Source organism: Coregonus clupeaformis, chromosome 26 (genome assembly GCF_020615455.1).
Source record: "Coregonus clupeaformis isolate EN_2021a chromosome 26, ASM2061545v1, whole genome shotgun sequence".
NCBI lineage: Eukaryota > Metazoa > Chordata > Actinopteri > Salmoniformes > Salmonidae > Coregonus > Coregonus clupeaformis.
In genome coordinates, this window is record NC_059217.1 from 17,183,325 (window position 1) to 17,198,020 (window position 14,696).

A 14,696-nucleotide genomic window follows, 5' to 3' on the forward strand; every position below is an offset into this window, starting at 1 on the left:
CCGCAGGGAAATTCGAGACATTATCAAGTGCTTGTCAAATTGTGAATGAGAGACTGATGAAGTGTGTACAGCCTGTGCAAAAAAGAAAGCAGAGCTCATGCCTTTCAAGGGACTTTTTCCAAATCATCATTGGAGTCGCAGCCTTACAATGTATTAAAAATCTAAACATATAGCCCAATGTTTGTAGAACAACTAAAGTTACATTTATAACTCTAAATGAAGCATATAGGAGTACCTGTTTCTTTGTTAACCGCTCAACACAGAATAGCCGCATGTGCGCACTTCCTCAAATCATTTGTAGAAAATATTTTTATTTTATTCAGCTTCGTTCAATTGTATTCTTCCTACTATAAAATAATATAAAATAATGCCACGGAATTCTAAGCAAATCTGTCTGCTAAATGAACTAGTGTAGCCCACAGCCATTTGGCATTGCCAGATCAGGACCTAACATAAGGACAACTCAGAGTATACTATTCTGTTCTTCTGAAATAGACTACATTTTCTTCACCGTACCTTCTCCGCTATGCAATCCGGTTTCCGAGCTGGTCATGGGTGCACTTCAGCCACGCTCAAGGTCCTAAACAATATTATAACTGCGATCGATAATAGACAGTACTGTGCAGCCGTCTTCATCGACCTGGCCAAAGCTTTCGACTCTGTCAACCACCGCATTCTTATTGGCAGACTAAATAGCCTTGGTTTCTCAAATGACTGCCTCGCCTGGTTCACCAACTACTTCTCAGATAGAGTTCAATGTGTCAAATCGGAGGGCCTGTTGTCTGGACCTATGGCAGTCTCTATGGGGGTGCCACAGGGTTCAATTCTTGGGCCGACTCTTTTCTCTGTGTATATCAATGATGTCGCTCTTGCTGCTGGTGACTCTCAGATCCACCTCAACGCAGACGACACCATTTTGTATACATCTGGCCCTTCATTGGATACTGTGTTAACAAACCTCCAAACAAGCTTCAATGCCATACAACACTCCTTCAGTAGCCTCCAACTGCTCTTAAACACTAGTAAAACTAAATGCATGCTCTTCAATCGAACTCTGCTGGCACCCGCCCACCCGACTAGAATCACTACTCTCGACGGGTCTGACCTAGAGTATGTGGACAACTACAAATACCTAGGTGTCTGGTTAGACTGTAAACTCTCCTTCCAGACTCACATTAAGAATCTCCAATCCAAAGTTAAATCTAGAATCGGCTTCCTATTTCGCAACAAAGCCTCCTTCACTCATGCTGCCAAACATGCCCTCATAAAACTGACTATCCTACCGATCCTTGACTTCGGCGATGTCATTTACAAAATAGCCTCCAACACTCTACTCAGCAAATTGGATGTAGTCTATCAGAGTGCCATCCGTTTTGTCTCCAAAGCCCCATACACTACCCACCACTGTGACCTGTACGCTCTTGTTGGCTGGTCCTCACTACATGTTCGTCGTCAAACCCACTGGCTCCAGGCCAACTATAAATCACTGCTAGGCAAATCCCCGCCTTATCTTAGCTCATTGGTCACCATAGCAACACCCACCCGTAGTCTGCGCTCCAGCAGGTATATCTCACTGGTCATCCCCAAAGCCAACACCTCCTTTGGCCGCCATTCCTTCCAGTTCTCTGCTGCCAATGACTGGAACGAATTGCAAAAATCTCTGAAGCTGGAGACTTGTATCTCCCTCACTAACTTTAAGCATCAGTTGTCAGAGCAGCTTACCGATCACTGCACCTGTACACCTGGGTCCCCGAGTGGCGCAGTGGTCTAAGGCACTGGAGCGCAGTGCTAGCTGTGCCACTAGAGATCCTGGTTCAAATCCAGGCTCTGTCATAACCGGCCGCGACCGGGAGACCCATGGGGCGGCGCACAATTGGCCCAGGGTAGGGGAGGGAATGGCCGGCAGGGGTGTAGCTCAGTTGGTAGAGCATGGTGTTTGCAACGCCAGGGTTGTGGGTTTGATTCCCACGGGGGGCCAGTATAAAAAAATAATGTATGCACTCACTAACTGTAAGTCGCTCTGGATAAGAGTGTCTGCTAAATGACTAAAATGTAAATGTACACAGCCCATCTGAAATTAGCCCACCCAACTACCTCATCCCCATATTGTTATTTATTTTGCTCATTTGCACCCCATATCTCTATTTGCACATAATCTCTTGCACATCTATCATTCCAGTGTTAATACTAATTGTAATTATTTTGCACTATAGCCTATTTATTGCCTTACCTCGATAACTTGCTACATTTGCACACACTGTATATATATTTTCTGTTGTATTTTTTGACTTTATGTTTTTTTAAATAATAATATGCCATTTAGCAGACGCTTTTATCCAAAGCGACTTACAGTCATGCGTGCATACATTTTTGTGTATGGGTGGTCCCGGGGATCGAACCCACTACCTTGGCGTTACAAGCGCCGTGCTCTACCAGCTGAGCTACAGAGGACCACATATGTAACTCTGTGTTGTTGTTTTTATCGCACTGCTTTGCTTTATCTTGGCCAGGTCGCAGTTGTAAATGAGAACTTGTTCTCAACTGGCTTACCTGGTTAAATAAAGGTGAAATAAAAATAAAATAAATAAAAATATCATTCTTCTTTAGACCTGTCTAAAATAAATAATGGATTTATTGTGATGGAGTAGGCTATATTAAATGGATTTATTAGACCTTTTAAAATGTAGATGTTCCAAAGGTCTGCATCAGTGGCTTGTAGGCTATGTGTGGAAGCCAGGAGATGCTAAATGTGTTTATTTTAATTAACGGTCAATTACCGTGAGACTGGCAGTTATTTGTTTGACAATCACCGGCTGACGAAATGTTGTGACCGCTACAGCCCTAGTTCTGCTTCTCACCAGCTCAGAGGAGAGACGACTTGTTCAATGTTTTTCTCCTCCTCAAAGGAGCAGCATTACCTCCAAACCCCCTAATGTACTGTCAGTCATCCCAATTTGAAACTCTCCGGAGTTTGTTCATTCACAGTTTCTTCATCTCTTCTTCAAAGGCAACAGCCCAGTAGAGAGCAGAGCACACTACCATAGCCACTAGCCAGGAGTTACCATTCCCAGCTGCGATGGGCTCTTTTGCCCTTGTACTCCCTCCCTCAAGCAGTTAGCCGCTACTATCTACTCAGCTCTTCTGCCCTTGTTACTCCCTCCCTCTAGCAGTTAACTGCTACTAGCTACTTGGCTCTTCTGCCCTTGTTACTCCCTCCCTCTAGCTGTTAGCCGCTACTAGCGCCCGGCTCTTCTGCCCTTGTAATCCCTCCCTCTCTGCTTCTCACAGTCATCCTGTTCATCCCAGGAGAAGCTGCACCAGTTGCCCTTCCAGCCCACGGCGGACGAGCTGCACTTCCTCACCAAGCACTTCAGCTCTGAGAGCATCACCGACGAGGAGGGACGACACTCGCCCATGCGCCCCCGCTCACGCAGCCTCAGGTAGGATATCCGCCAGAGACTCATACAACCAAACTTCAGTACACTGCCCAGTGCCCACCCAAACCCCCCTTTGCCATCCTCCTGCAGTATCTCACCTGACTGACTGTCTGTTGTTTGTCAGTAGGCTATGACTTTGGTAGACACAAAGGTATTCTACCTGTATTTGGTAGAAAAAAAAAGGTCAGGCCCTTCTCATTGACACATCGCTGGCAGGTGTGAGTGACTGTGACCTCTTCAGTGTGGCAGGCTGGCAGCAGCAGCCTTCGATCACCTTTCTACTGGCCTTATCACTGACACCCAGCCTACCTCAGCTTCAGCCTCCTCACACGTTAGCCATCACACCCTGTCCCTCTTTCTCTCTGTCTGTCTTTCTGTCTGTCTGTCTGTCTGTCTGTCTGTCTGTCTGTCTGTCTGTCTCAGTCTCTCTCTCTCTCTTGCTTCTCTCTATTCTCCACTTCTCTTTCTCTGTCTCTCTCCACCTCGCTCTCTTTCTCACTCTCCATCTGTCTCCCTCTCTGTGTCCCTTCCTGGTCTCTCCCTGTCTTTGTCTATCAGTTTTTGGTGCCAGAATATACACTACATGACCAAAAGTATGTGGACACCTGCTCGTCGAACATCTCATTCCAAAATCATGGGCATTAATATGGAGTTGGTCCCCCGTTTGCTGCTATAACAGCATCCACTCTTCTGGGAAGGCTTTCCACTAGATGTTGGAACATTGCTGCGGGGACTTGCTTCCATTCAGCCACAAGAGCATTAGTGAGGTCGGGCACTGATGTTTGGCGATTAGGCCTGGCTCGCAGTCAGCGTTCCAATTCATCCCAAAGGTTTTCGACAGGGTAGAGGTCAGGGCTCTGCAGGCCAGTCAAGTTCTCTTCACACCAATCTCGACAAACCATTTCTGTATGGGCCTCGCTTTGTGCACAGGGGTATTGTCATGCTGAAACAGGAAAGGGCATTCCCCAAACTGTTGCCACAAAGTTGGAAGCACAGAATCTTCTAGAATGTCATTGTATGCTGTAGTGTTAAGATTTCCCTTCACTGAAACTAAGGGGCCTAGCCCGAACCATGAAAAACAGCCCCACTTTACAGTTGGCACTATGCATTCGGGCAGGTAGCATTCTCCTGGCATCCGTCAAACCCAGATTCTTCCGTTGGACTGCCCGATGGTGAAGCGTGATTCATCACTCCAGAGAACTTGTTTCCCCTGCTCCAGAGTCCAATGGCGGCGAGCTTTACACCACTCCAGCCGACACTTGGCATTGCGCATGGTGATCTTAGGCTTTTGTGCGGTTTTTCAGCCATGGAAACCCATTTCCTGAAGCTCCTGATGAAGTTATTGTGCTGACGTTGCTTCCAGAGGCAGTTTGGAACTCGGTAGTGAGGGTTGCAACCGGGGACAGACGATTTTTACACACTACGCGCGTTAGCACTCTGCGGTCCAGTTCTGTGAGCTTCGCGCCTGAGCCGTTGTTGCTCCTAGACGTTTCTACTTCACAATAACAGCACTTACAGTTGACCGGGGCAGCTCTATCAGGGCAGAAATTTGACAAACTGACTTGTTGGAAAGGTGGCATCCTATGACGGTGCCACGTTGAAAGTCACTGAGCTCTTCAGTAAGGCCATTCTACTGCCAATGATTGTCTATGGAGATTGCATGGCTGTGTGCTCGATTTTATACACCTGTCAGCAACGGGGGTGGCTGAAATAGCCAAATCCACTAATTTGAAGGGGTGTCCACATACTTTTGTATATATAGTGTATCTATCTCAGTCAGTCAATCAGTCACTGACACTGTCTTCACTGAGTTCTGAGGTGCCAGGTCTGGTGTCATCTCAGCTGATCAGCAGTTCAGCTGTGCCACCCTGTCCTGCCCTGTCCTGGTATGGCCTGCCACTGCTCCCCCCTCTTCTTCCTCCTCCTTCTCCTCCTCCCCTGGCTCCTGTCTCTGCATCCAGTTCCCCCTCCTTTCAGAAGCTAAACATCAAACAGAAAGACTAGCTACTGAAAGGCCTTTCTGCCTTAGCAGCAGACATATCTCATCTCTACACCCCCTCTCCTCTCTTCTTGTCTCGTTCCCTTCATCTGAGTGGATGAAGAACACACTGCTTTCATCTCACTCTATCCTCATCAATGGAGAACAGAAAATGGCTCTGTTTTTATGATATGAGAGATACACTTCGCACTTAGAGAGAGAGAGAGAGATGAGGTTTGGTGTTAAGATGGCTAGATGAGACAGAGGCCTAGCCTTTCCCCTCCAACAATCTATACTGTAGGCCATATCTCTATCGGAATGTACTCTCTAGGGGCCTGCCTTCCGCTCAGGCTATAGGAATGAGATGTATAAATATCAGATGAGCTAGCGAGGTGTGAGAGAAAGGCATTACTAGCCGTTTACAAATGACTATCTCTGCTGTATGACTTTGCTGTATGTCTCAGTAAGGATTAATCAGATGAGAGATGGGGAGAGATGGAGAGAGAGAGATTGGTAGGGGGAGATAGAGAGGGAGGATGGTAGGGGAGAGTGAGAGGCTTTAGGGGGTGAAAGAGATAGTGGGAGAAGGATGGAGGGGTGAGCTTCAAAGAGGGTGATTGCTATAGAAATAAAGAGAGAGAACGGGCGAGAAAGAGTGATACAAGGCAGATGAGGTCAGGGAGAGCGTGTGAATGAGCGAGCGAGGGAAAGCTAGGGATACAACGATTCACCGATACGCATCGGTCCCTGACTCAAATGTTGAAGATACAAGTGCATCGGGCTGCAGACCCCAAACCGATCCAAATGTAGTATGCATCGGTCCAGTGACGATTTTATCATGTCAATCTTGGTGGGGCAAACTCCACACATTTTTCGGGGATGCATGCCAGCAAAGCCACCTCACAACACAACACTAAACAATACATTAATTGCACTATAATGGTGACAAACGGTGCCCACAAACTGTTAGGGCCTACATAAAGCTGTCCCAACAGCAGAGCTTTCTTTACAGCACCATGGAGTGAATCCTTACCACTGCTACATCTGGCTATCAGCGGAGCCTTGTCTGGCAGTGAAACAGTTCATTCAGCATCATTTACTGCCTTTAAAAAAAACATAGCTGATAAGGCTGACTTGCTTAAACAAATGTGGTTTCTACTAACAATTGAGATGTACAAACTATGGCGTAAGGGAATGATGAGCAGATAAGAGGCAATCCGTAATTTCGTTGAAGACATTAATGAGCGAGCTAAGACTGACGTAGTCAATATAACTATTTGTTCAGCACTTTTGAAATATACAGTGACAGAATTCAGAACATGGGCCGATCTTACAGTATTCTCCCAGTACACCAAGTCAGAACCGTAGGATAAATAAAGGGGGCATATAAGCAGACAATGAAAGCTCTTACAATATCCGATGATGACATTTCTCTAAAACAGGCTATAGGCTACATGTGCTCCACCAAATCAGAACATTAGGCTAAGTTATGAGGGGGAAAGGGGCCAAATTATTAGGGTGAGGCACATGGGCTACTAACAGCTTACAACACAACATACACTTAGTATTATTTTCTTAGCTACAGTATAAATTTCTCCCTGGTATATTACATCGTTTATGCAGCCGTATACAATACATTTCTGGACTCACCTTGTTGTGCAGTGCTCACTTGAACAGGACGGTGTTGCGGTGGTCCTTCTTGTGGGCATATTTTGTCAACCCCTACACTCCGTATTTTCCACTGGCTGCCCCTCCACCACAGAAAGCACTGAGCTAGGCTGAAACACCTTTGGAGCTGCCTTACTCAAGAAAGCAAAAAAGAGACCATGTTTGAATGCGGCTTCATTAACTCTGCCCCGCCTACACTGAATGACGTGTCGCCACTGCAACGGTCAGAAAATCTATTCAAACGTTACAACTCGCCGGTTCACACTTTATCTTTACTTATATTACATTCTTTCTACCGTCCGAAAATAGCTCTAATCTTTTGTGACAACTGATTTGTCCTCTCCTTCAGTCAAACGGCATGTAGCTGTGCTACAACCCCAGGCAATATCAGTAGCCTAGTTAAACTGCGTACTGTGCCCAGCTTCGCGCCCTGACCAACGCAAGGTAGGCGGCCTGTTCCTGATCTTGCGGCATCCTCAGCATTCAAATGCTAAAATGGCCTGCGTGATATTAGGCTTTATTAGTTGACAACATACTGTATGTATACTGAATAAAAATATAAACGCAATATGCAATAATTTCAAAGATTTTACTGTTACAGTTCATATAAAGAAATCATTCAATTGAAATAAATAAATGAGGCCCTAATTTATGGATTTCACATGACTGGGAATACAGATATGCATCTGTTGGTCACAGATACCTTAAGAAAAAGGTAGGGGCGTGGATCAGAAAATGTGTCAGTATCTGGTGTGACCACCATTTGCCTCATGCAGCGCGACACATCTCCTTCGCATAGAGTTGATTAGGCTGTTGATTGTGTCCTGTGGAATGTTGTGCCACTCCTCTTCAATAGCTGTGGGAAGTTGCTGGATATCGGCGGGAACTGGAACACGCTGTCGTACACGTCGATCCAGAGCATCCCAAACATGCTCAATGGGTGACATGTCTGGTTAGTATGCAGGCCATGGAAGAACTGGGACATTTTCAGCTTCCTGGAATTGTGTACAGATCCTTGCGACATGGGGCAGTGCATTATCATGCTGAAATATGAGGTGATGGCGGCTGATGAATGGCATGACAATAGGCCTCAGGATCTCGTCACAGTATCTCTGTGCATTCAAATTTCCATAAATAAAAATGCAATTGTGTTTGTTGTCCGTAGCTTATGCCTGCCCATACCATAACTCCACCGCCACCATGGGGCACTCTGTTCACAACGTTGACATCAGCAAACCGCTCGCCCACACAATGCCACACACTTGGTCTGCGGTTGTGAGGCCGGGTGGACGTACTGCCAAATTCTCTAAAAGGACATTACACTTGTGTAATGATCATGCTGTTTAATCAGCTTCTTGATGTGCCACACCTGTCAGGTGGATGGATTATCTTGGCAAAGGAGAAATGCTCACTAACAGTGATGTAAACAAATTTGTGCACAACATTTTAGAGAAATAAGCTTTTTGTGGGAATGGAACATTTCTGGGATATTTTATTTCAGCTCATGAAACTTGGGACCAACACTTTACATGTTGCATTTATATTTTTGTTCATGGTAATTTGCTAGGTTATTGTTATCTATGTGCTGTTGAAAATTGTGTTTTCCCTGAATAAAAGTAAGCTACCGGAGACACAACTCTCATCTGGCTATACATGTACCTGCTGATCTGGGCTTACAATATATTTTATTTCAATTGTTCAGGAATAGTTTTGGTGGTTTGGCTTTAAACAATCAGTGTATATGGTCATTTTAAGATATGCAGGGTAAAGTTGATAATTTCATAACGAGGACAGCAATCACTTTTGTGAGGTGCACTGCATGGCCGATGCGAGAGGAGAAGAGAAGATCACTCCGTAAAAACTTCCTAACGGTAAAAACCATTTGATTTTGAGGTGGGGGTGAAATCCAAAGTTGTGCTGTAGGCCTATATTTGTAAATCATAAATATTTATACATTACTAGCTCAAACACTTAATCTGCAAAAATGACAAGTTAATTAGTGGTTCATGGTGATTTCAGAACCAAAGTGGGGGGCTACATTGCCCCCCCTGATCTGATAGTGATAGTGGTACTGGGGTGGTAGATGCCTAGTCTTCCTTATGGCTCAGCTCAGGTGCCTATGTAGTACAGTGAGGGAAAAAAGTATTTGATCCCCTGCTGATTTTGTATGTTTGTCCACTGACAAAGACATGATCAGTCTATCATTTTAATGGTAGGTTTATTTGAACAGTGAAAGACAGAATAACAACAACAAAAATCCAGAAAAACGCATGTCAAAAATGTTTTAAATTGATTTGCATTTTAATGAGGTAAATAAGTATAAGTAAATAAGTATCTGCAAAACATGGCTTAGTACTTGGTGGCTAAACCCTTGTTGGCAATCACAGAGGTCAGACGTTTCTTGTGGTTGGCCACCAGGTTTGCACACATCTCAGGAGGAATTTTGTTCAACTCCTCTTTGCAGATCTTCTCCAAGTCATTAAGGTTTCGAGGCTGACGTTTGGCAACTCGAACCTTCAGCTCCCTCCACAGATTTTCTATGGGATTAAGGTCTGGAGACTGGCTAGGCCAATCCAGGACCTTAATGTGCTTCTTCTTGAGCCAATCCTTTGTTGCCTTGGCCGTGTGTTTTGGGTCATTGTCATGCTGGAATACCCATCCACGACCCATTTTCAATGCCCTGGCTGAGGGAAGGAGGTTCTCACCCAAGATTTGACAGTACATGGCCCCGTCCATCGTCCCTTTGATGCGGTGAAGTTGTCCTGTCCCCTTAGCAGAAAAACACCCCCAAAGCATAATGTTTCCACCTCCATGTTTGACGGTGGGGATGGTGTTCTTGGGGTCATAGGCAGCATTCCTCCTCCTCCAAACACGGCGAGTTGAGTTGATGCCAAAGAGCTCGATTTTGGTCTCATCTGACAACAACACTTTCATCCAGTTCTCCTCTGAATCATTCAGATGTTCATTGGCAAACTTCAGACGGCCCTGTATATGTGCTTTCTTGAGCAGGGGGACCTTGCGGGTGCTGTAGGATTTCAGTCCTTCACGGTGTAGTGTGTTACCAATTGTTTTCTTGGTGACTATGGTCCCAGCTGCCTTGAGATCATTGACAAGATCATCCCGTGTCGTTCTGCGCTGATTCCTCACCGTTCTCATGATCATTGCAACTCCACGAGGTCAGATCTTGCATGGAGCCCCAGGCCGAGGGAGATTGACAGTTCTTTTGTGTTTCTTCCATTTGCGAATAATCGCACCAACTGTTGTCACCTTCTCACCAAGCTGCTTGGCGATGGTCTTGTAGCCCATTCCAGCCTTGTGTAGGTCTACAATCTTGTCCTTGACATCCTTGGAGAGCTCTATGGTCTTGGCCATGGTGGAGAGTTTGGAATCTGATTGATTGATTGCTTCTGTGGACAGGTGTCTTTTATACAGGTAACAAACTGAGATTAGGAGCACTCCCTTTTAGAGTGTGCTCCTAATCTCAGCTCGTTACCTGTATAAAAGACACCTGGGAGCCAGAAATCTTTTTGATTGAGAGGGGGTCAAATACTTATTTCCCTCATTAAAATGCAAATCAATTTATAACATTTTTGAATTGCGTTTTTCTGGATTTTGTTGTTGTTATTCTGTCTCTCACTGTTCAAATAAACCTACCATTAAAATTATAGACTGATAATTTCTTTCTCAGTGGGCAAACGTACAAAATCAGCAGGGGATCAAATACTTTTTTCCCTCACTGTACATACACCATGGACATACATCATTTACACACACACACACACACACACACACACACACACACACACACACACACACACACACACACACACACACACACACACACACACACACACACAGAGAAGTCAGCTCAAACATATCCAGCTCAGCAGCAGATTTTAATTTAGAATGGAAAACAATTGTGTTTGTGCAACAAATGTTACTGCATCAAATCGTATCTAATCGAACCGAGTCGCACCGAATCGTTTCAAACTATAACGTATCGTTCCTGTATTTTATCGGAGCCCATGTATCTAGATCCGTATCGAATCGTCTTGAAAGGGAAAGATGCACATCCCTAGGGAATCACTGGAGGGAAGACAAAGATGAGTCTCAGACCAGCTAATTAAGATGAAAGAAAGACGCAATCATATGCTAATTTCATGGCCTTATTACCAGCCGTGCTGAGAGTGATGAGAGCAGTGCTCATTCTCCTGTCCTTCCTATCTCCCTCTCTCTCTCTCTCTCCCTCTTTCTCTCCCTCTCTCTCTCTCCCTCTCTCTCTCTCCCTCCCTCTCTTTCTCTCCCTCTCTTTCTCTTCCCACACTCATTCTTCAGGAGTTGTAGAAATGATCTCAACATGTTCATCCATCATAGGCTTGTCATATCCAGCGGTGGGTCTTGTTTTAATGAACAGCACAGAGCCATACGGCCTCACAGACAGACACAGAGACAGTCACACACAGTCACAGACGGTGTATTTAATTCAACACTTCTAACCTTCCCTCAGCAGCTCAGCCCTTCATTTTGGGGGTTCCCCTGTTGAATTTATTACCCATGTCATTAAAGTCTCATCGAATGGGGCTCTGAGGTGATAATACACAAACACACACATTCACCTCCCTGCCCCTCACACACACACACACACCCCTCCCTCCCTGCCCGGCCTCCTCTCTGTCACGGTCAATTAGGTCCTTCATTTCTCCAGTCGCCCGCCTCGCTGGTGTTGGGGCAATGTTATTCTCTCTCTCTTTTCTCTCACTCTCTCTCTCTCTGATTCACTTCATTTATCCTCTTAATCAACCCTACCTTTTTCTTTTGAGTACCCTTTTCACGTAATCTGACATCAGTGTTTAAAATCCTCACACTGCCATTTCACACGTTTTAAAAAGCTTATCCTTACAGAGAAATAGTATTGTGCTACAGTATATACAGTGGGGAAAAAAAGTATTTAGTCAGCCACCAATTGTGCAAGTTCTCCCACTTAAAAAGATGAGAGAGGCCTGTAATTTTCATCATAGGTACACGTCAACTATGACAGACAAATTGAGAAAAAAAATTCCAGAAAATCACATTGTAGGATTTTTAATGAATTTATTTGCAAATTATGGTGGAAAATAAGTATTTGGTCACCTACAAACAAGCAAGATTTCTGGCTCTCACAGACCTGTAACTTCTTGTTTAAGAGGCTCCTCTGTCCCCCACTCGTTACCTGTATTAATGGCACCTGTTTGAACTTGTTATCAGTATAAAAGACACCTGTCCACAACCTCAAACAGTCACACTCCAAACTCCACTATGGCCAAGACCAAAGAGCTGTCAAAGGACACCAGAAACAAAATTGTAGACCTGCACCAGGCTGGGAAGACTGAATCTGCAATAGGAAAGCAGCTTGGTTTGAAGAAATCAACTGTGGGAGCAATTATTAGGAAATGGAAGACATACAAGACCACTGATAATCTCCCTCGATCTGGGGCTCCACGCAAGATCTCACCCTGTGGGGTCAAAATGATCACAAGAACGGTGAGCAAAAATCCCAGAACAACACGGGGGGACCTAGTGAATGACCTGCAGAGAGCTGGGACCAAAGTAACAAAGCCTACCATCAGTAACACACTATGCCGCCAGGGACTCAAATCCTGCAGTGCCAGACGTGTCCCCCTGCTTAAGCCAGTACATGTCCAGGCCCGTCTGAAGTTTGCTAGAGTGCATTTGGATGATCCAGAAGAGGATTGGGAGAATGTCATATGGTCAGATGAAACCAAAATATAACTTTTTGGTAAAAACTCAACTTGTCGTGTTTGGAGGACAAAGAATGCTGAGTTGCATCCAAAGAACACCATACCTACTTTGGAGCATGGGGGTGGAAACATCATCCTTTGGGGCTGTTTTTCTGCAAAGGGACCAGGACGACTGATCCGTGTAAAGGAAAGAATGAATGGGGCCATGTATCGTGAGATTTTGAGTGAAAACCTCCTTCCATCAGCAAGGGCATTGAAGATGAAACGTGGTTGGGTCTTTCAGCATGACAATGATCCCAAACACACCGCCCGGGCAACGAAGGAGTGGCTTCGTAAGAAGCATTTCAAGGTCCTGGAGTGGCCTAGCCAGTCTCCAGATCTCAACCCCATAGAAAATCTTTGGAGGGAGTTGAAAGTCTGTGTTGCCCAGCGACAGCCCCAAAACATCACTGCTCTAGAGGAGATCTGCATGGAGGAATGGGCCAAAATACCAGCAACAGTTTGTGAAAACCTTGTGAAGACTTACAGAAAACGTTTGACCTGTGTCATTGCCAACAAAGGGTATATAACAAAGTATTGAGAAACTTTTGTTATTGACCAAATACTTATTTTCCACCATAATTTGCAAATAAATTCATTAAAAATCCTACAATGTGATTTTCTGGATTTTTTTTTCTCATTTTGTCTGTCATAGTTGACGTGTACCTATGATGAAAATTACAGGCCTCTCTCATCTTTTTAAGTGGGAGAACTTGCACAATTGGTGGCTGACTAAATACTTTTTTTCCCCACTGTACATTAAGAGCAGGATTCAATGGTCTTTAAAGTTTATTGCAAAAAATCTTCTCAGCCTATAAACACACAGGCTTATACTGTAGATCCAAAGCTTTAGACAAAGCTATTTCCTCCCACAAGCATAATTTGAGTCTGTGTTCAAGGTCATTTCTCAAAAATACGTTTTAGGCTGTCAGTCAGATGTGGCTGTCAGTCTGATGTTATTCATTCTCAGGACCTTAGTGATTCTATTAGCAGCTCGTTTGGATGTGAGCTTTATTCAGTAAAGTCACAAATCACTCAAAGCCACTCCACTCACAGACAAAGGAAGTGGGGTGAAAATATCCTTAAAATATTTGAGTATTTATGAAGCAGCCACTATGCATCAATCTCTGTCAGAGCTAACCTTTGGTTGCCGTGGCAGCAGTGGCATGGCTGTGATTGTGTTTCTGAGTGAAATGTTTTATATTAGAAGACAGGACTCAGAGCTGAGAATGTTTCTCCTCTCGGTTCGTGAAGATGATTGGCATATATTTTATTTTTTAAGTAGACAGTTCTACTAAATTAGTGTGTTGTGCATGTGTAAGAGAAGCAGAGAATATTCTAATATGTTCTGAGAAGCTCACCTTTGCGCAAGAGTGTTAAGAGTCTACTTTGACCCCCAATTGTGTGTGTGTGTGTGTGCGTTTGTGCATGTGTGTGTGTGCGTTTGTGCATGTGTGTGCTTGCGTGTGTGTGTGTTGGCATGATAATAAACAGCTCCTATGAAGTTGACCTCACATGTCACATTAAGTGTGACATCATTCAATTAAGCTGGGTAATAGGTAATAGAATGGTTAATAAGATGAGCGAGCTGTCGATGGATGACTATAGGCATTACCTCATCCTCCTGGTCACATGACCACACCTCCACACGACACACGGATGACTCACACAAACAGTCACATCTGTGGAGCCCAAATTCTAATTTGTGCCGCCCACGCATTCCCCCACCGCTTCCAATACACCGCTATATAACACAGATTGGAATGTCTCTCTCTCTCTCTCTCACACACACACACACCGTGTCTCAGAAGGGAGTCTCATTGTCGCCTCATTGCT

At 44.7% G+C, this 14,696-nt stretch overlaps 1 protein-coding gene across 3 annotated transcripts in view; it reads left to right on the forward strand.

The window, feature by feature from the left end:
• Positions 1–14,696, forward strand: part of LOC121540426 (microtubule-associated serine/threonine-protein kinase 2-like) — a 166,115-nt gene that overhangs the window by 120,095 nt on the left and 31,324 nt on the right. For all 3 annotated transcript variants that reach the window (XM_041849287.2, XM_045207755.1, XM_045207756.1), the window contains one exon: positions 3,289–3,440. In XM_041849287.2, coding sequence (XP_041705221.2) covers positions 3,289–3,440 — 152 coding nt within the window. The remainder of the gene's footprint in view (positions 1–3,288; positions 3,441–14,696) is intronic.